At 45.3% G+C, this 23,630-nt stretch overlaps 1 protein-coding gene across 1 annotated transcript in view; it reads left to right on the top strand.

The window, feature by feature from the left end:
• Positions 1–23,630, top strand: part of LOC139394435 (SH3 and multiple ankyrin repeat domains protein 3-like) — a 92,489-nt gene that overhangs the window by 42,517 nt on the left and 26,342 nt on the right. The window contains exons 8-12 of the mRNA XM_071142501.1: positions 18,704–18,820; positions 19,725–19,802; positions 19,917–19,983; positions 21,630–21,867; positions 22,551–22,726. Coding sequence (XP_070998602.1) covers positions 18,704–18,820; positions 19,725–19,802; positions 19,917–19,983; positions 21,630–21,867; positions 22,551–22,726 — 676 coding nt within the window. The remainder of the gene's footprint in view (positions 1–18,703; positions 18,821–19,724; positions 19,803–19,916; positions 19,984–21,629; positions 21,868–22,550; positions 22,727–23,630) is intronic.

The following is a 23,630-nucleotide window of genomic DNA, read 5'->3' as shown; positions in this document are numbered from 1 at the left end:
GGTATCTATATGTGTATCTACACGGTGCCCTTCACACTGCCACAACGTGGTATCTATATGTGATTCTTCACACTGCCACAACGTGGTATCTATATGTGATTCTTCACACTGCCACAACGTGGTATCTATATGTGATTCTTCACACTGCCACAACGTGGTATCTATATGTGTATCTACACGGTGCCCTTCACACTGCCACAACGTGGTATCTATATGTGATTCTTCACACTGCCACAACGTGGTATCTATATGTGATTCTTCACACTGCCACAACGTGGTATCTATATGTGATTCTTCACACTGCCACAACGTGGTATCTATATGTGATTCTTCACACTGCCACAACGTGGTATCTATATGTGTATCTGCACGGTGCCCTTCACACTGCCACAACGTGGTATCTATATGTGATTCTTCACACTGCCACAACGTGGTATCTATATGTGTATCTGCACGGTGCCCTTCACACTGCCACAACGTGGTATCTATATGTGATTCTTCACACTGCCACAACGTGGTATCTATATGTGAATCTTCACACTGCCACAACGTGGTATCTATATGTGATTCTTCACACTGCCACAACGTCGTATCTATATGTGTATCTGCACGGTGCCCTTCACACTGCCACAACGTGGTATCTATATGTGATTCTTCACACTGCCACAAGTTGGTATCTATATGTGATTCTTCACACTGCCACAACGTGGTATCTATATGTGATTCTTCACACTGCTACAACGTGGTATCTGTATGTGATTCTGCACGGTGCCCTTCAGACTGCCAAAACGTGGTATCTATATGTGATTCTTCACACTGCCACTACGTGGTATCTATATGTGATTCTTCACACTGCCACAACGTGGTATCTATATGTAAATCTTCACATTGCTAAAACGTGGTATCTACGTGTGTATCTACACTGTGCCCTTCACACTGCCACGACGTGGTATCTATATGTGTATCTGCACGGTGCTCTTCACACTGCCACAACGTGGTATCTATATGTGATTCTTCACACTGCCACAACGTGGTATCTATATGTGATTCTTCACACTGCCACAACGTGGTATCTATATGTGATTCTTCACACTGCTACAACGTGGTATCTATATGTGTATCTGCACGGTGCCCTTCACACTGCCACAACGTGGTATCTATATGTGATTCTTCACACTGCCACAACGTGGTATCTATATGTGATTCTTCACACTGCCACAACGTGGTATCTATATGTGATTCTTCACACTGCCACAACGTGGTATCTATATATGATTGTTCACACTGCCACAACGTGGTATCTATATGTGATTCTTCACACTGCCACAACGTGGTATCTATATGTGATTCTTCACACTGCCACAACGTGGTATCTATATGTGATTCTTCACACTGCCACAACGTGGTATCTATATGTGATTCTTCACACTGCCACAACGTGGTATCTATATGTGATTTGTCACACTGCCACAACGTGGTATCTATATGTGATTCTTCACACTGCCACAACGTGGTATCTATATGTGATTCGTCACACTGCCACAACGTGGTATCTATATGTGATTCTTCACACTGCCACAACGTGGTATCTATATGTGATTCTGCACGGTGCCCTCCACACTGCCACAATGTGGTATCTATATGTGTATCTGCACGGTGCCCTTCACACTGCCACAACGTGGTATCTATATGTGATTCGTCACACTGCCACAACGTGGTATCTATATGTGATTCTTCACACTGCCACAATGTGGTATCTATATGTGATTCTTCAAACTGTCACAACGTGGTATCTATATGTGATTCTTCACACTGCTACAACGTGGTATCTATATGTGATTCTGCACGGTGCCCTTCACACTGCCACAACGTGGTATCTATATGTGATTCTTCACACTGCCACAACGTGGTATCTATATGTGATTCTTCACACTGCCACAACGTGGTATCTATATGTGATTCTTCACACTGCCACAACGTGGTATCTATATATGATTGTTCACACTGCCACAACGTGGTATCTATATGTGATTCTTCACACTGCCACAACGTGGTATCTATATGTGATTCTTCACACTGCCACAACGTGGTATCTATACGTGATTCTTCACACTGCCACAACGTGGTATCTATATGTGATTCTTCACACTGCCACAACGTGGTATCTATATGTGTATCTACACGGTGCCCTTCAGACTGCCACAACGTGGTATCTATATGTGATTCTTCACACTGCCACAACGTGGTATCTATATGTGATTTGTCACACTGCCACAACGTGGTATCTATATGTGATTCTTCACACTGCCACAACGTGGTATCTATATGTGATTCTTCACACTGCTACAACGTGGTATCTATATGTGATTCTGCACGGTGCCCTTCACACTGCCACAACGTGGTATCTATATGTGTATCTGCACGGTGCCCTTCATACTGCCACAACGTGGTATCTATATGTGATTCGTCACACTGCCACAACGTGGTATCTATATGTGATTCTTCACACTGCCACAATGTGGTATCTATATGTGATTCTTCAAACTGTCACAACGTGGTATCTATATGTGATTCTTCACACTGCTACAAGGTGGTATCTATATGTGATTCTGCACGGTGCCCTCCACACTGCCACAATGTGGTATCTATATGTGTATCTGCACGGTGCCCTTCACACTGCCACAACGTGGTATCTATATGTGATTCGTCACACTGCCACAACGTGGTATCTATATGTGATTCTTCACACTGCCACAACGTGGTATCTATATGTGATTCTTCACACTGCCACAACGTGGTATCTATATATGATTCTTCACACAGCCACAACGTGGTATCTATATGTGATTCTTCACACTGCCACAACGTGGTATCTATATATGATTCTTCACACTGCCACAACGTGGTATCTATATGTGATTCTTCACACTGCCACAACGTGGTATCTATATGTGATTCTTCACACTGCCACAACGTGGTATCTATATGTGATTCTTCACACTGCCACAACGTGGTATCTATATGTGATTCTTCACACTGCCACAACGTGGTATCTATATGTGATTCTTCACACTGCTACAACGTGGTATCTATATGTGATTCTGCACGGTGCCCTTCACACTGCCACAACGTGGTATCTATATGTGATTCTTCACACTCCCACAACGTGGTATCTATATGTGATTCTTCACACTGCCACAACTTGGTATCTATATGTGATTCTTCACACTGCCACAACGTGGTATCTATGTGTGTATCTACACTGTGCCCTTCACACTGCCACAACGTGGTATCTATATGTGTATCTGCACGGTGCCCTTCACACTGCCACAACGTGGTATCTATATGTGATTCTTCACACTGCCACAACGTGGTATCTATATGTGATTCTTCACACTGCCACAACGTGGTATCTATATGTGATTCTTCACACTGCCACAACGTGGTATCTATATGTGATTCTTCACACTGCCACAACGTGGTATCTAAATGTGATTCTTCACACTGCCACAACATGGTATCTATATGTGATTCTTCACACTGCCACAACGTGGTATCTATATGTGATTCTTCACACTGCCACAACGTGGTATCTATATGTTATTCTTCACACTGCCACAATGTGGTATCTATATGTGATTCTTCACACTGCCACAACGTGGTATCTATATGTGATTCTTCACACTGCCACAACGTGGTATCTATATGTGATTCTTCACACTGCCACAACGTGGTATCTATATGTGATTCTTCACACTGCCACAACGTGGTATCTATATGTGATTCTTCACACTGCCACAACGTGGTATCTATATGTGATTCTTCACACTGCTACAACGTGGTATCTATATGTGATTCTGCACGGTGCCCTTCACACTGCCACAACGTGGTATCTATATGTGAATCTTCACACTCCCACAACGTGGTATCTATATGTGATTCTTCACACTGCCACAACTTGGTATCTATATGTGATTCTTCACACTGCCACAACGTGGTATCTATGTGTGTATCTACACTGTGCCCTTCACACTGCCACAACGTGGTATCTATATGTGTATCTGCACGGTGCCCTTCACACTGCCACAACGTGGTATCTATATGTGATTCTTCACACTGCCACAACGTGGTATCTATATATGATTCTTCACACTGCCACAACGTGGTATCTATATGTGATTCTTCACACTGCCACAACGTGGTATCTATATGTGATTCTTCACACTGCCACAACGTGGTATCTAAATGTGATTCTTCACACTGCCACAACGTGGTATCTATATGTGATTCTTCACACTGCTACAAGGTGGTATCTATATGTGATTCTGCACGGTGCCCTTCACACTGCCACAACGTGGTATCTATATGTGGTTCTTCACACTGCCACAACGTGGTATCTATATGTGATTCTTCACACTGCCACAACGTGGTATCTATATGTGATTCTTCACACTGCCACAACGTGGTATCTATATATGATTCTTCACACTGCCACAACGTGGTATCTATATGTGATTCTTCACACTGCCACAACGTGGTATCTATATGTGATTCTTCACACTGCCACAACGTGGTATCTATATGTGATTCTTCACACTGCCACAACGTGGTATCTATATGTGATTCTTCACACTGCCACAACGTGGTATCTATATGTGATTCTTCACACTGCCACAACGTGGTATCTATATGTGATTCTTCACACTGCCACAACGTGGTATCTATATGTGATTCTTCACACTGCTACAACGTGGTATCTATATGTGATTCTGCACGGTGCCCTTCACACTGCCACAACGTGGTATCTATATGTGAATCTTCACACTCCCACAACGTGGTATCTATATGTGATTCTTCACACTGCCACAACTTGGTATCTATATGTGATTCTTCACACTGCCACAACGTGGTATCTATGTGTGTATCTACACTGTGCCCTTCACACTGCCACAACGTGGTATCTATATGTGTATCTGCACGGTGCCCTTCACACTGCCACAACGTGGTATCTATATGTGATTCTTCACACTGCCACAACGTGGTATCTATATGTGATTCTTCACACTGCCACAACGTGGTATCTATATGTGATTCTTCACACTGCCACAACGTGGTATCTATATGTGATTCTTCACACTGCCACAACGTGGTATCTAAATGTGATTCTTCACACTGCCACAACATGGTATCTATATGTGATTCTTCACACTGCCACAACGTGGTATCTATATGTGATTCTTCACACTGCCACAACGTGGTATCTATATGTTATTCTTCACACTGCCACAATGTGGTATCTATATGTGATTCTTCACACTGCCACAACGTGGTATCTATATGTGATTCTTCACACTGCCACAACGTGGTATCTATATGTGATTCTTCACACTGCCACAACGTGGTATCTATATGTGATTCTTCACACTGCCACAACGTGGTATCTATATGTGATTCTTCACACTGCCACAACGTGGTATCTATATGTGATTCTTCACACTGCTACAACGTGGTATCTATATGTGATTCTGCACGGTGCCCTTCACACTGCCACAACGTGGTATCTATATGTGAATCTTCACACTCCCACAACGTGGTATCTATATGTGATTCTTCACACTGCCACAACTTGGTATCTATATGTGATTCTTCACACTGCCACAACGTGGTATCTATGTGTGTATCTACACTGTGCCCTTCACACTGCCACAACGTGGTATCTATATGTGTATCTGCACGGTGCCCTTCACACTGCCACAACGTGGTATCTATATGTGATTCTTCACACTGCCACAACGTGGTATCTATATGTGATTCTTCACACTGCCACAACGTGGTATCTATATGTGATTCTTCACACTGCCACAACGTGGTATCTATATGTGATTCTTCACACTGCCACAACGTGGTATCTAAATGTGATTCTTCACACTGCCACAACATGGTATCTATATGTGATTCTTCACACTGCCACAACGTGGTATCTATATGTGATTCTTCACACTGCCACAACGTGGTATCTATATGTTATTCTTCACACTGCCACAATGTGGTATCTATATGTGATTCTTCACACTGCCACAACGTGGTATCTATATGTGATTCTTCACACTGCCACAACGTGGTATCTATATGTGATTCTTCACACTGCCACAACGTGGTATCTATATGTGATTCTTCACACTGCCACAACGTGGTATCTATATGTGATTCTTCACACTGCCACAACGTGGTATCTATATGTGATTCTTCACACTGCTACAACGTGGTATCTATATGTGATTCTGCACGGTGCCCTTCACACTGCCACAACGTGGTATCTATATGTGAATCTTCACACTCCCACAACGTGGTATCTATATGTGATTCTTCACACTGCCACAACTTGGTATCTATATGTGATTCTTCACACTGCCACAACGTGGTATCTATGTGTGTATCTACACTGTGCCCTTCACACTGCCACAACGTGGTATCTATATGTGTATCTGCACGGTGCCCTTCACACTGCCACAACGTGGTATCTATATGTGATTCTTCACACTGCCACAACGTGGTATCTATATGTGATTCTTCACACTGCCACAACGTGGTATCTATATGTGATTCTTCACACTGCCACAACGTGGTATCTATATGTGATTCTTCACACTGCCACAACGTGGTATCTAAATGTGATTCTTCACACTGCCACAACATGGTATCTATATGTGATTCTTCACACTGCCACAACGTGGTATCTATATGTGATTCTTCACACTGCCACAACGTGGTATCTATATGTTATTCTTCACACTGCCACAATGTGGTATCTATATGTGATTCTTCACACTGCCACAACGTGGTATCTATATGTGTATCTACACGGTGCCCTTCACACTGCCACAACGTGGTATCTGCACGGTGCCCTTCACACTGCCACAACGTGGTATCTATATGTGATTCTTCACACTGCCACAACGTGGTATCTATATGTGTATCTACACGGTGCCCTTCACACTGCCACAGCGTGGTATCTACACGGTGCCCTTCACACTGCCACAACGTGGTATCTACACGGTGCCCTTCACACTGCCACAACGTGGTATCTACACGGTGCCCTTCACACTGCCACAACGTGGTATCTACACGGTGCCCTTCACACTGCCACAACGTGGTAGCTATGGGACAAAACAGTGGAGAAGTTAAGCCTCATGCTTCAACGCTCCTGGTAATTGCAGAAATTAACCTACTGTTTACCACATGGATCTACGTCAGCGGTCACCAACCTTTTCTGAATAAAGTTCCAGCTCGGAGTCAAAATGCAAGCCGCCATCTACTGATTAAAAAGCGTAAGCCTATGCAACATTAACCAATTAAAAACAGTTCTGGAGCAATGAGGTCTGTGCAGTAGACTATAGGCCCAGTACATTATCCCTGCATATTGGCTATGCTCAGTAGGCTATAGGCCCAGTACATTATCCCTACATATTGGCTATGCTCAGTAGGATATAGGCCCAGTACATTATCCCTGCATATTGGCTGTGCTCAGTAGCCTATAGACACAATACATTATCCCTGCATATTGGCTATGCTCAGTAGGCTATAGACCCAGTACATTATCCCTACATATTGGCTATGCTCAGTAGCCTATAGACACAATACATTATCCCTGCATATTGGCTATGCTCAGTAGGCTATAGACCCAGTACATTATCCCTGCGTATCAGCTTTGCTCTGCAGGCTATAGACCCAGTACATTATCCCTGCATATTGGCTATGCTCAGTAGGCCCAGTACATTATCCCTGCGTATCAGCTTTGCTCTGCAGGCTATAGACCCAGTACATTATCCCTGCATATTGGCTATGCTCAGTAGAATATAGGCCCAGTACATTATCCCTGCATATTGGCTGTGCTCAGTAGGCTATAGACCCAGTACATTATCCCTGCATATTGGCTATGCTCAGTAGGCTATAGACCCAGTACATTATCCCTGCATATTGTCTATGCTCATTAGGCCCAGTACATTATCCCTGCATATTGGCTATACTCAGTAGGCTATAGACACAGTACATTATCCCTGCATATTGGCTATGCTCAGTAGGCTATAGACCCAGTACATTATCCCTGCATATTGGCTATGCTCAGTAGGCTATAGACCCAGTACATTATCCCTACATATTGGCTATGATCAGTAGCCTATAGACACAATACATTATCCCTGCATATTGGCTATGCTCAGTAGGCTATAGACCCAGTACATTATCCCTGCGTATCAGCTTTGCTCTGCAGGCTATAGACCCAGTACATTTTCCCTGCATATTGGCTATGCTCAGTAGGCCCAGTACATTATCCCTGCATATTGGCTATACTCAGTAGGCTATAGACCCAGTACATTATCCCTGCATATTGGCTATGCTCAGTAGGCTATAGACCCAGTACATTATCCCTGCATATTGGCTATGCTCAGTAGGCTATAGACCCAGTACATTATCCCTACATATTGGCTATGCTCAGTAGCCTATAGACACAATACATTATCCCTGCATATTGGCTATGCTCAGTAGGCTATAGACCCAGTACATTATCCCTGCGTATCAGCTTTGCTCTGCAGGCTATAGACCCAGTACATTATCCCTGCATATTGGCTATGCTCAGTAGGCTATAGACCCAGTACATTATCCTTGCATATTGGCTATGCTCAGTAGTCTATAGACCCAGTACATTATCCCTGCATATTGGCTATGCTCAGTAGGCTATAGACCCAGTACATTATCCCTGCATATTGGCTATGCTCAGTAGGCTATAGACCCAGTACATTATCCCTACATATTGGCTATGCTCAGTAGCCTATAGACACAATACATTATCCCTGCATATTGGCTATGCTCAGTAGGCTATAGACCCAGTACATTATCCCTGCGTATCAGCTTTGCTCTGCAGGCTATAGACCCAGTACATTATCCCTGCATATTGGCTATGCTCAGTAGGCCCAGTACATTATCCCTGCATATTGGCTATACTCAGTAGGCTATAGACCCAGTACATTATCCCTGCATATTGGCTATGCTCAGTAGGCTATAGGCCCAGTACATTACCCCTGCATATTGGCTGTGCTCAGTAGGCTATAGACCCAGTACATTATCCCTGCATATTGGCTATGCTCAGTAGGCTATAGACCCAGTACATTATCCCTGCGTATCAGCTTTGCTCTGCAGGCTATAGACCCAGTATATTATCCCTGCATATTGGCTATGCTCAGTAGGCTATAGACCCAGTACATTATCCCTACATATTGGCTATGCTCAGTAGCCTATAGACACAATACATTATCCCTGCATATTGGCTATGCTCAGTAGGCTATAGACCCAGTACATTATCCCTGCGTATCAGCTTTGCTCTGCAGGCTATAGACCCAGTACATTATCCCTGCATATTGGCTATGCTCAGTAGGCTATAGACCCAGTACATTATCCTTGCATATTGGCTATGCTCAGTAGTCTATAGACCCAGTACATTATCCCTGCATATTGGCTATGCTCAGTAGGCTATAGACCCAGTACATTATCCCTGCATATTGGCTATGCTCAGTAGGCTATAGACCCAGTACATTATCCCTACATATTGGCTATGCTCAGTAGCCTATAGACACAATACATTATCCCTGCATATTGGCTATGCTCAGTAGGCTATAGACCCAGTACATTATCCCTGCGTATAAGCTTTGCTCTGCAGGCTATAGACCCAGTACATTATCCCTGCATATTGGCTATGCTCAGTAGGCCCAGTACATTATCCCTGCATATTGGCTATACTCAGTAGGCTATAGACCCAGTACATTATCCCTGCATATTGGCTATGCTCAGTAGGCTATAGGCCCAGTACATTATCCCTGCATATTGGCTGTGCTCAGTAGGCTATAGACCCAGTACATTATCCCTGCATATTGGCTATGCTCAGTAGGCTATAGACCCAGTACATTATCCCTGCGTATCAGCTTTGCTCTGCAGGCTATAGACCCAGTGCATTATCCCTGCATATTGGCTATGCTCAGTAGGCCCAGTACATTATCCCTGCATATTGGCTGTGCTCAGTAGGCTATAGACCCAGTACATTATCCCTGCATATTGGCTATGCTCAGTAGGCTATAGACCCAGTACATTATCCCAGCATATTGGCTATGCTCAGTAGGCTATAGACCCAGTACATTATCCCTGCATATTGGCTATGCTCAGGAGCCTATAGACCCAATACATTATCCCTGCATATTGGCTACACTCAGTAGGCTATAGACCCAGTACATTATCCCTGCATATTTGCTATGCTCAGTAGGCTATAGGCCCAGTACATTATCCCTGCATATTGGCTATGCTCAGTAGTCTATAGACCCAGTACATTATCCCTTCATATTGGCTATGCTCAGTAGACTATAGACCCAGTACATTATCCCTGCATATCGGCTATGCTCAGTAGGCTATAGACCCAGTAAATTATCTCTGCATAACGGCTATGCTCAGTAGGCTATAGACCCAGTACATTATCCCTGCATATTGGCTATGCTCAGTAGGCTATAGACCCAGTACATTATCCCTGCATATTGGCTATGCTCAGTAGGCTATAGACCCAGTACATTATCCCTACATATTGGCTATGCTCAGTAGCCTATAGACACAATACATTATCCCTGCATATTGGCTATGCTCAGTAGGCTATAGACCCAGTACATTATCCCTGCGTATCAGCTTTGCTCTGCAGGCTATAGACCCAGTACATTATCCCTGCATATTGGCTATGCTCAGTAGGCCCAGTACATTATCCCTGCATATTGGCTATGCTCAGTAGGCTATAGACCCAGTACATTATCCCTGCATATTGGCTATGCTCAGTAGGCTATAGACCCAGTACATTATCCCTACATATTGGCTATGCTCAGTAGCCTATAGACACAATACATTATCCCTGCATATTGGCTATGCTCAGTAGGCTATAGACCCAGTACATTATCCCTGCGTATCAGCTTTGCTCTGCAGGCTATAGACCCAGTACATTATCCCTGCATATTGGCTATGCTCAGTAGGCCCAGTACATTATCCCTGCATATTGGCTATGCTCAGTAGGCTATAGACCCAGTACATTATCCCTGCATATTGGCTATGCTCAGTAGGCTATAGACCCAGTACATTATCCTTGCATATTGGCTATGCTCAGTAGGCTATAGACCCAGTACATTATCACTGCATATCGGCAATGCTCAGTAGGCTATAGGCCCAGTACATTATCTCTGCATATTGGCTATGCTCAGTAGTCTATAGACCCAGTACATTATCCCTGCATATTGGCTATGCTCAGTAGACTATAGACCCAGTACATTATCCCTGCATATCGGCTATGCTCAGTAGGCTATAGACCCAGTAAATTATCTCTGCATAACGGCTCTGCTCAGTAGGCTATAGACCCAGTACATTATCCCTGCATATTGGCTATGCTCAGGAGCCTATAGACCCAATACATTATCCCTGCATATTGGCTACACTCAGTAGGCTATAGACCCAGTACATTATCCCTGCATATTTGCTATGCTCAGTAGGCTATAGGCCCAGTACATTATCCCTGCATATTGGCTATGCTCAGTAGTCTATAGACCCAGTACATTATCCCTTCATATTGGCTATGCTCAGTAGACTATAGACCCAGTACATTATCCCTGCATATCGGCTATGCTCAGTAGGCTATAGACCCAGTAAATTATCTCTGCATAACGGCTATGCTCAGTAGGCTATAGACCCAGTACATTATCCCTGCATATTGGCTATGCTCAGTAGGCTATAGACCCAGTACATTATCCCTGCATATTGGCTATGCTCAGTAGGCTATAGACCCAGTACATTATCCCTACATATTGGCTATGCTCAGTAGCCTATAGACACAATACATTATCCCTGCATATTGGCTATGCTCAGTAGGCTATAGACCCAGTACATTATCCCTGCGTATCAGCTTTGCTCTGCAGGCTATAGACCCAGTACATTATCCCTGCATATTGGCTATGCTCAGTAGGCCCAGTACATTATCCCTGCATATTGGCTATGCTCAGTAGGCTATAGACCCAGTACATTATCCCTGCATATTGGCTATGCTCAGTAGGCTATAGACCCAGTACATTATCCCTACATATTGGCTATGCTCAGTAGCCTATAGACACAATACATTATCCCTGCATATTGGCTATGCTCAGTAGGCTATAGACCCAGTACATTATCCCTGCGTATCAGCTTTGCTCTGCAGGCTATAGACCCAGTACATTATCCCTGCATATTGGCTATGCTCAGTAGGCCCAGTACATTATCCCTGCATATTGGCTATGCTCAGTAGGCTATAGACCCAGTACATTATCCCTGCATATTGGCTATGCTCAGTAGGCTATAGACCCAGTACATTATCCTTGCATATTGGCTATGCTCAGTAGGCTATAGACCCAGTACATTATCACTGCATATCGGCAATGCTCAGTAGGCTATAGGCCCAGTACATTATCTCTGCATATTGGCTATGCTCAGTAGTCTATAGACCCAGTACATTATCCCTGCATATTGGCTATGCTCAGTAGACTATAGACCCAGTACATTATCCCTGCATATCGGCTATGCTCAGTAGGCTATAGACCCAGTAAATTATCTCTGCATAACGGCTCTGCTCAGTAGGCTATAGACCCAGTACATTATCCCTGCATATTGGCTATGCTCAGTAGGCTATAGACCCAGTACATTATCCCTGCACATTGGCTATGCTCAGTAGGCTAAAGGCCTAGTACATAATTCCTGCATGTTGGCTATGCTCAGTAGGCTATAGGCCCAGTACATTATCCCTGCATATTGGCTATGCTCAGTAGGCTATAGACCCAGTACATTATCCCTGCATATTGGCTATGCTCTGTATACTCAAGGCCCAGTACATTATCCCTGCATATTGGCTATGCTCAGTTGGCTATAGGCCCAGTACATTAGCCCTGCATATTGGCTATGCTCAGTAGGCCCAATACATTATCCCTGCATATTGTCTATGCTCAGTAGGCTATAGACCCAATACATTATCCCTGCATATTGGCTACGCTCAGTAGGCTATAGACCCAGTACATTATCCCTGCATATTGGCTATGCTCAGTAGGCTATAGACCCAGTACATTATCCCTGCGTATCAGCTTTGCTCTGCAGGCTATAGACCCAGTGCATTATCCCTGCATATTGGCTATGCTCAGTAGGCCCAGTACATTATCCCTGCATATTGGCTGTGCTCAGTAGGCTATAGACCCAGTACATTATCCCTGCATATTGGCTATGCTCAGTAGGCTATAGACCCAGTACATTATCCCAGCATATTGGCTATGCTCAGTAGGCTATAGACCCAGTACATTATCCCTGCATATTGGCTATGCTCAGGAGCCTATAGACCCAATACATTATCCCTGCATATTGGCTACACTCAGTAGGCTATAGACCCAGTACATTATCCCTGCATATTTGCTATGCTCAGTAGGCTATAGGCCCAGTACATTATCCCTGCATATTGGCTATGCTCAGTAGTCTATAGACCCAGTACATTATCCCTTCATATTGGCTATGCTCAGTAGACTATAGACCCAGTACATTATCCCTGCATATCGGCTATGCTCAGTAGGCTATAGACCCAGTAAATTATCTCTGCATAACGGCTATGCTCAGTAGGCTATAGACCCAGTACATTATCCCTGCATATTGGCTATGCTCAGTAGGCTATAGACCCAGTACATTACCCCTGCATATTGGCTATGCTCAGTAGGCTATAGACCCAGTACATTATCCCTACATATTGGCTATGCTCAGTAGCCTATAGACACAATACATTATCCCTGCATATTGGCTATGCTCAGTAGGCTATAGACCCAGTACATTATCCCTGCGTATCAGCTTTGCTCTGCAGGCTATAGACCCAGTACATTATCCCTGCATATTGGCTATGCTCAGTAGGCCCAGTACATTATCCCTGCATATTGGCTATGCTCAGTAGGCTATAGACCCAGTACATTATCCCTGCATATTGGCTATGCTCAGTAGGCTATAGACCCAGTACATTATCCCTACATATTGGCTATGCTCAGTAGCCTATAGACACAATACATTATCCCTGCATATTGGCTATGCTCAGTAGGCTATAGACCCAGTACATTATCCCTGCGTATCAGCTTTGCTCTGCAGGCTATAGACCCAGTACATTATCCCTGCATATTGGCTATGCTCAGTAGGCCCAGTACATTATCCCTGCATATTGGCTATGCTCAGTAGGCTATAGACCCAGTACATTATCCCTGCATATTGGCTATGCTCAGTAGGCTATAGACCCAGTACATTATCCTTGCATATTGGCTATGCTCAGTAGGCTATAGACCCAGTACATTATCACTGCATATCGGCAATGCTCAGTAGGCTATAGGCCCAGTACATTATCTCTGCATATTGGCTATGCTCAGTAGTCTATAGACCCAGTACATTATCCCTGCATATTGGCTATGCTCAGTAGACTATAGACCCAGTACATTATCCCTGCATATCGGCTATGCTCAGTAGGCTATAGACCCAGTAAATTATCTCTGCATAACGGCTCTGCTCAGTAGGCTATAGACCCAGTACATTATCCCTGCATATTGGCTATGCTCAGTAGGCTATAGACCCAGTACATTATCCCTGCACATTGGCTATGCTCAGTAGGCTAAAGGCCTAGTACATAATTCCTGCATGTTGGCTATGCTCAGTAGGCTATAGGCCCAGTACATTATCCCTGCATATTGGCTATGCTCAGTAGGCTATAGACCCAGTACATTATCCCTGCATATTGGCTATGCTCTGTATACTCAAGGCCCAGTACATTATCCCTGCATATTGGCTATGCTCAGTTGGCTATAGGCCCAGTACATTAGCCCTGCATATTGGCTATGCTCAGTAGGCCCAATACATTATCCCTGCATATTGTCTATGCTCAGTAGGCTATAGACCCAATACATTATCCCTGCATATTGGCTACGCTCAGTAGGCTATAGACCCAGTACATTATCCCTGCATATTGGCTATGCTCAGTAGGCTATAGACCCAGTACATTATCCCTGCATATCAGCTTTGCTCAGCCGGCTATAGACCCAGTACATTATCCCTGCATATTGGCTATGCTCAGTAGGGCCAGTACATTATCCCTGCATATTGGCTATACTCAGTAGGCTATAGACCCAGTACATTATCCCTGCATATTGGCTGTGCTCAGTAGGCTATAGACCCAGTATATTATCCCTGCATATTGGCTATGCTCAGTAGGCCCAGTACATTATCCCTGCATATTGGCTATGCTCAGTAGGCTATAGGCCCAGTACATTATCCCTGCATATTGGCTGTGCTCAGTAGGCTATAGACCCAGTACATTATCCCTGCATATTGGCTATGCTCAGTAGGCTATAGACCCAGTACATTATCCCTGCATATTGGCTATGCTCAGTAGGCCCAGTTCATTATCCCTGCATATTGGCTATACTCAGTAGGCTATAGACCCAGTACATTATCCCTGCATATTGGCTATGCTCAGTAGGCTATAGGCCCAGTACATTATCCCTGCATATTGGCTGTGCTCAGTAGGCTATAGACCCAGTATATTATCCCTGCATATTGGCTATGCTCTGTAGACTCAAGGCCCAGTACATTATCCCTGCATATTGGCTATGCTCAGTAGGCTATAGGCCCAGTACATTAGCCCTGCATATTGGCTATGCTCAGTAGGCCCAATACATTATCCCTGCATATTGTCTATGCTCAGTAGGCTATAGACCCAATACATTATCCCTGCATATTGGCTATGCTCAGTAGGCTATAGACCCAGTACATTATTCCTGCATATTGGCTATGCTCAGTAGGCTATAGGCCCAGTACATTAGCCCTGCATATTGGCTATGCTCAGTAGGCCCAATACATTATCCCTGCATATTGTCTATGCTCAGTAGGCTATAGACCCAATACATTATCCCTGCATATTGGCTATGCTCAGTAGGCTATAGACCCAGTACATTATTCCTGCATATTGGCTATGCTCAGTAGGCTATAGGCTGCCTCTCACCCGACTCAGCGTCCCTCTGCCATCCTTCCCTCCACTGAGAAAAGGGGACACAGTCTTCCAGCTGATTGTCAGTCTAAGGGGAGGGAGGGGGCAGCGGTGAGGCTGCCTCTCACCCGACTCAGCGTCCCTCTGCCATCCTTCCCTCCACTGAGAAAAGGGGACACAGTCTTCCAGCTGATGGCGAAACTCAAGTCGCACTGCATTATTTCTGCCTCATGCGCTAATTAATGGTGTTACTCCTATGACCAGAGAAAGTTTAATATTCCTTTCTTTATAACAGACAAAAGCCAGGGCCAGCGGTCTAAGGCCTGAGGTCTAAGGTCTAAGGTCTGAGGTCTAAGGTCTGAGGTCTGAGGTCTAAGGTCTGAGGCCTAAGGTCTAAGGTCTAAGGTCTAAGGCCTAAGGTCTATGGTCTGAGGTCTGAGGTCTGTCTAAGGTCTGAGGTCTAAGGTCTAAGGTCTAAGGTCTAAGGCCTAAGGCCTAAGGTCTAAGACCTAAGGCCTTACTTGGATCATCGTGCTCTAGCGACTCCTTGTGGCGGGTCGGGCGCCTGCAGGCTGACTTCGGTCGTCATTCGGATGGTGACACATTGGTGCAGCTGGCTCCCGGGTTAAGAGGAGAGCGGCTTGGCGGTTCATGTTTCAGAGGAGGCATGACTCGACCTTCTACTCTCCCGAGCAAGCAATGAGACAAGATCGTAATATCTCAAAATTGGAGAGACCACTTTGATATACTCATTCATTACAGCTGCAGTGCAGATTTTAGGATGTGGAAGTTGGCAAAATGTGCATTTTATGGCTTATAAAGGTGTTGAATAAAGTGTTGACAGGCTGAATAACAACTTAAACATGAAAACATTAGCTCGGTGCTGTATTCGTTGAGTCTTTCTAGTCATGGTTTTAGTTTTTAAATCTCACAGTATCAACTTTGCTGTGAGTTCAAGGCTACATTTTACAGTCAATGGCTTGAGGAAACTGTGCAGACAAGGTGTTCTGAGCTATCTGATTGGCCAATTGATTTCTATCTTCTGACTCATTAAATGGTCAAAAATGGAAACACTTTGCCTTACCGGCGCTAGGGCTGCTGAATCAAGTGCACCCACAGCCAACAGCACTGTAGGTGCACTGCTGAATCAAGTGCACCTACCGTGAACATCACTAGGGCTGCTGAATCAAGTGCACCCACAGCCAACATCACTAGGGATGCTGAATCAAGTGCACCCACAATCAACATCACTAGGGCTGTTGAATCAAGTGCACCCACAGCCAACATCACTAGGGATGCTGAATCAAGTGCACGCACAGTCAACATCACTAGGGCTGCTGAATCAAGTGCACCCACAGCCAACAGCACTGTAGGTGCACTGCTGAATCAAGTGCACCTACCGCCAACAGCACTAGGACTGCTGAATCAAGTGCACCCACAGCTAACGGCACTAGGGCTGCTGAATCAAGTGCACCCACAGTCAACATCACTAGGGCTGCTGAATCAAGTGCACCCACAGCCAACATCACTAGGGATGCTGAATCAAGTGCACCCACAATCAACATCACTAGGGCTGCTGAATCAAGTGCACCCACAGCCAACATCACTAGGGCTGCTGAATCAAGTGCACCCACAATCAACATCACTAGGGCTGCTGAATCAAGTGCACCCACAGCCAACATCACTAGGGATGCTGAATCAAGTGCACGCACAGTCAACATCACTAGGGCTGCTGAATCAAGTGCACCCACAGCCAACAGCACAAGGGCTGCTGAATCAAGTGCACCCACAGCCAACAGTACTAGGGCTGCTGAATCAAGTGCACCCATAGCCAACATCACTAGTGCTGCTGAATCAAGTGCACCCATAGCCAACATCACTTGGGCTGCTGAATCAAGTGCACCCATAGCCAACATCACTAGTGCTGCTGAATCAAGTGCACCCACAGCCAACATCACTAGTGCTGCTGAATCAAGTGCACCCATAGCCAACATCACTAGGGATGTAGAATCAAGTGCACCCACAGCCAACAGTGCCAAACAAATAAAACCAATATGAATGCAAGGCTTTACAGTTGGGATTTTTACAAAAATGTTTGGTGATCGACTAGGAATGCCTTGGAGAACGGTTGGAGACCACTGGTGTAGAGAATCATTGTACTAAATTAATCTCTAAACTTCTGAGAAATATCTCTTCAATAACCAAAAATATTGTACTTTCACTTGTTTGAAGCTGGTGTACAACCCGAAAGTACAAGATGCAGAAATGAAACTTAAGAATGGGAAGCATAGAAGAAGTGCACATAGAATAGATCTACCGCTTCGTAGATTTGCTTTCAATGAGTCACATATCTATAACTTCTATTTCTATGTGAATTTGGGATCACCCAAAAAGGGACATATTACAAACCTCACGCAGAGACATACAAATGGTATCCGCAAGTTAATCTGACTCTGGGGAATTAGGTAAAGGAAACTCCTGAAGAATCTATTTCATCAAAAGGCATTCCCACCCTGTTGTCTACAAAATCATGGGAAGATTAGATCATCTATGTGACAGGTTGTTTCTCTCCAGGCGTTTCGTCATGGTAACGTGCATGTGGTTTCTCTCCAGGCATGTCGTCATGGGAACGTGCAGCACCTGGAACATCTGCTGTTTTACGGAGCCGACATGAGCTCTCAGAATGCCTCAGGGAACACTGCCCTGCACCTGTGTGGTCTATACAACCAGGTAACACTACACCTGTGTGGTCTATACAACCAGGTAACACTACACCTGTGTGGTCTATACAACCAGGTAACACTACACCTGTGTGGTCTATACAACCAGGTAACACTACACCTGTGTGGTCTATACAACCAGGTAACACTACACCTGTGTGGTCTATACAACCAGGTAACACTACACCTGTGTGGTCTATACAACCAGGTAACACTACACCTGTGTGGTCTATACAACCAGGTAACACTACACCTGTGTGGTCTATACAACCAGGTAACACTACACCTGTGTGGTATATACAACCAGGTAACACTACACCTGTGGTCTATACAACCAGGTAATACTACACCTGTGTGGTCTATACAACCAGGTAACACTACACCTGTGTGGTCTACACAACCAGGTAACACTACACCTGTGTGGTCTATACAACCAGGTAATACTACACCTGTGTGGTCTATACAACCAGGTAACACTACACCTGTGTGGTCTATACAACCAGGTAACACTACACCTGTGTGGTCTATACAACCAGGTAACACTACACCTGTGTGGTCTACACAACCAGGTAATACTACACCTGTGTGGTCTATACAACCAGGTAATACTACACCTGTGTGGTCTACACAACCAGGTAACACTACACCTGTGTGGTCTACACAACCAGGTAACACTACACCTGTGTGGTCTACACAACCAGGTAATACTACACCTGTGTGGTCTATACAACCAGGTAATACTACACCTGTGTGGTCTACACAACCAGGTAATACTACACCTGTGTGGTCTATACAACCAGGTAACACTACACCTGTGTGGTCTATACAACCAGGTAACACTACACCTGTGTGGTCTATACAACCAGGTAAGCAGGGCTGTTATGTGTGACTGATTGTGATGTTTCCTTTCTCAGGACGGCTGTGCCAGAGTTCTGCTGTTCAGAGGAACAAATAAAGACATTAAGAACTACAACAACCAAACAGCTTTTCAGGTAATGAACTACAACACAGAATGCAGTGTGATTTGGTATAGTTTTAATGCTTGTTTCTGACAATGGTTCACTGTGGATCCAAATAGAAAGATATATGTGTGTGTGTGTGTGTAGGTGGCCATCATTGCTGGGAATTTTGACCTGGCAGAGATCATTAAGATCCATAAGGCCTCAGACGTAGGTGAGTCCATCCTGGACCCTGTGTGTTAATGTCTGTGTTTAACCATGGGGAACCCTAACCCTTCTCTGTGTGTTAATGTCTGTGTTTAACCATGTGGATGTGGGGAACCCTAACCCTTCTCTGTGTGTTAATGTCTGTGTTTAACCATGTGGATGTGGGGAACCCTAACCCTTCTCTGTGTGTTAATGTCTGAGTTTAACCATGTGGATGTGGGGAACCCCAACCCTTCTCTGTGTGTTAATGTCTGTGTTTAACCATGTGGATGTGGGGAACCCTAACCCTTCTCTGTGTGTTAATGTCTGTGTTTAACCATGTGGATGTGGGGAACCCTAACCCTTCTCTGTGTGTTAATGTCTGAGTTTAACCATGTGGATGTGGGGAACCCTAACCCTTCGCTGTGTGTTAATGTCTGTGTTTAACCATGTGGAACCCTAACCCTTATCTGTGTGTTAATGTCTGTGTTTAACCATGTGGATGTGGGGAACCCCAACCCTTCTCTGTGTGTTAATGTCTGTGTTTAACCATGTGGATGTGGGGAACCCTAACCCTTCTCTGTGTGTTAATGTCTGTGTTTAACCATGTGGAACCCTAACCCTTCTCTGTGTGTTAATGTCTGTGTTTAACCATGTGGAACCCTAACCCTTCTCTGTGTGTTAATGTCTGTGTTTAACCATGTGGATGTTGGGAACCCAAACCCTTCTCTGTTTGTTAATGTCTGTGTTTAACCATGTGGAACCCTAACCCTTCTCTGTGTGTTAATGTCTCTGATTAACCATGTGGATGTTGGGAACCCTAACCCTTCTCTGTGTGTTAATGTCTGTGTTTAACCATGTGGATGTGGGGAACCCTAACCCTTCTCTGTGTGTTAATGTCTGTGATTAACCATGTGGATGTGGGGAACCCTAACCCTTCTCTGTGTGTTAATGTCTGTGTTTAACCATGTGGATGTGGGGAACCCTAACCCTTCTCTGTGTGTTAATGTCTGAGTTTAACCATGTGGATGTGGGGAACCCCAACCCTTCTCTGTGTGTTAATGTCTGTGTTTAACCATGTGGATGTGGGGAACCCTAACCCTTCTCTGTGTGTTAATGTCTGTGTTTAACCATGTGGAACCCTAACCCTTCTCTGTGTGTTAATGTCTGTGTTTAACCATGTGGAACCCTAACCTTTCTCTGTGTGTTAATGTCTGTGTTTAACCATGTGGATGTTGGGAACCCAAACCGTTCTCTGTGTGTTAATGTCTGTGTTTAACCATGGGGAACCCTAACCCTTCTCTGTGTGTTAATGTCTGTGTTTAACCATGTGGAACCCTAACCCTTCTCTGTGTGTTAATGTCTGTGTTTAACCATGTGGATGTGGGGAACCCCAACCCTTCTCTGTGTGTTAATGTCTGTGTTTAACCATGGGGAACCCTAACCCTTCTCTGTGTGTTAATGTCTGTGTTTAACCATGTGGAACCCTAACCCTTCTCTGTGTGTTAATGTCTGTGTTTAACCATGTGGATGTGGGGAACCCCAACCCTTCTCTGTGTGTTAATGTCTGTGTTTAACCATGTGGATGTGGGGAACCCTAACCCTTCTCTGTGTGTTAATGTCTGTGTTTAACCATGTGGATGTGGGGAACCCTAACCCTTCTCTGTTTCTCAGTGCCTTTCAGAGAGAGCCCTTCCTATTCCTCAAAGCGCCGACGTCTGGGTGGGGCCAATAATGTTGGTGTGTGTGGCTCATCATCTCCCCGTTATCTGATTCGCTCAGCCAGCGACAACGCTCTGGAAAGCCCCGCCTCTTCTTCCCCCGGCCCCTCCCTCCACAGCCTGGAGAACACAAACACTTCCAACCGGCAGGCAGACACACACAGCCTTCGCAGACAGACACGGCGCCTCAGGTACACACGCAGCTGTCGCAGACAGACACGGCGCCTCAGGTACACACGCAGCTGTCGCAGACAGACACAGCACCTCAGATACACAGACAGCCTTCGCAGACAGACACGGTGCCTCAGGTGCACAGACAGCCTTCGCAGACAGACTTGGCGCCTCAGGTGCACAGACAGCCTTCGCAGACAGACACGGCGACTCAGGTACACAGACAGCATTCGCAGACAGACACGGCGCCTCAGGTACACACGCAGCGGTCGCAGACAGACACGGCGCCTCAGATACACACACAGACTTCGCAGACAGACACGTCGCCTCAGGTACACACACAGCCTTCGCAGGCAGACTCGGCGCCTCAGATACACACACAAACACACACAGACCGACCGACAGAGACACACAGACAGACAGACAGACAGACAGACAGACAGACAGACAGACCGGCAGACAGGAAAACAGGCAGACAGGCAGACAGACACACAGACACACAGACGTATGTATACACACACACACAGGCAGACAGACAGAGATACACACCTGCCTGCGTGCTTGTGTGTGTATGTCTGTGTGTCCGTGCTTGTGTGTGTATGTCTGTGTGTCCATGCTTATGTGTGTGTATGTCTGTGTGTGCGCTTGCGTGCGTGCACGTGCGTGCGTGTGTATGTCTGTGTTTTCATGTGTGTTTGTATAGCCCGAGTGGCAGGCTACAGAGGGACCCCAGCCCGCCCCCATCTCCCCCCAGCCCAGTGCAGCATGGGAAACGTAGACTGTACAGCGCCGTGCCGGGGAGGACGTTCATCGCTACCCGCTCTCACACACCGCAGGGCCCCGGAGAGATCAGCCTGCATCGTGGGGAGAGGGTCAAAGGTCAGACACTCCTCTCTCTCCAATCGGCTGTCTTTCCACACTGTCCAATTTGCTGTCTCCTCCTCACTGTCCAATCAGTTGTTAGAGGAACCAGCAGACAGGGACAGGGTTAGAGGAACTAACAGACAGGGAACTAACAGACAGGGTTAGAGGAACTAACAGACAGGGAACTAACAGACAGACAGGATTAGAGGAACCAACAGACAGGGTTAGAGGAACTAACAGACAGGGAACTAACAGACAGGGTTAGATGAACTAACAGACAGGGTTAGGGGAACTAACAGACAGGGAACTAACAGACAGGGTTAGAGGTACTAACAGACAGGGTTAGAGGAACTAACAGACAGGGTTAGAGGAACCAAAAGACAGGGAACTAACAAACAGGGTTAGAGGTACTAACAGATAGGGAACTAACAGACTGGGTTAGTGGAACCAACAGACAGGGTTAGTGGAACCAACAGACAGGGTTAGAGGTACTAACGGAAAGGGAACTAACAGACGGTTAGAGGAACTAACAGACAGGGTTAGAGGTACTAACAGACAGGGTTAGAGGTACTAACAGACAGGGAACTAACAGACAGGGTTAGAGGAACTAACAGACAGGGAACTAACAGACAGGGTTAGAGGAACTAACAGACAGGTTTAGAGGTACTAACAGACAGGGTTAGAGGTACTAACAGACAGGGAACTAACAGACAGGGTTAGAGGTACTAACAGACAGGGTTAGAGGAACTAACAGACAGGGTTAGAGGAACTAACAGACAGGGAACTAACAGACAGGGTTAGAGGTACTAACAGACATGGTTAGAGGAACTAACAGACGGGGTTAGAGGAACTAACAGACAGGGTTAGAGGTACTAACAGACAGGGTTAGAGGTACTAACAGACAGGGAACTAACAGACA

This window comes from Oncorhynchus clarkii, unplaced genomic scaffold (assembly GCF_045791955.1).
Source record: "Oncorhynchus clarkii lewisi isolate Uvic-CL-2024 unplaced genomic scaffold, UVic_Ocla_1.0 unplaced_contig_13658_pilon_pilon, whole genome shotgun sequence".
NCBI lineage: Eukaryota > Metazoa > Chordata > Actinopteri > Salmoniformes > Salmonidae > Oncorhynchus > Oncorhynchus clarkii.
The sequence above is the reverse complement of the archived record's forward strand: the minus strand, read 5'-3'. Positions and strand labels throughout refer to the sequence as shown.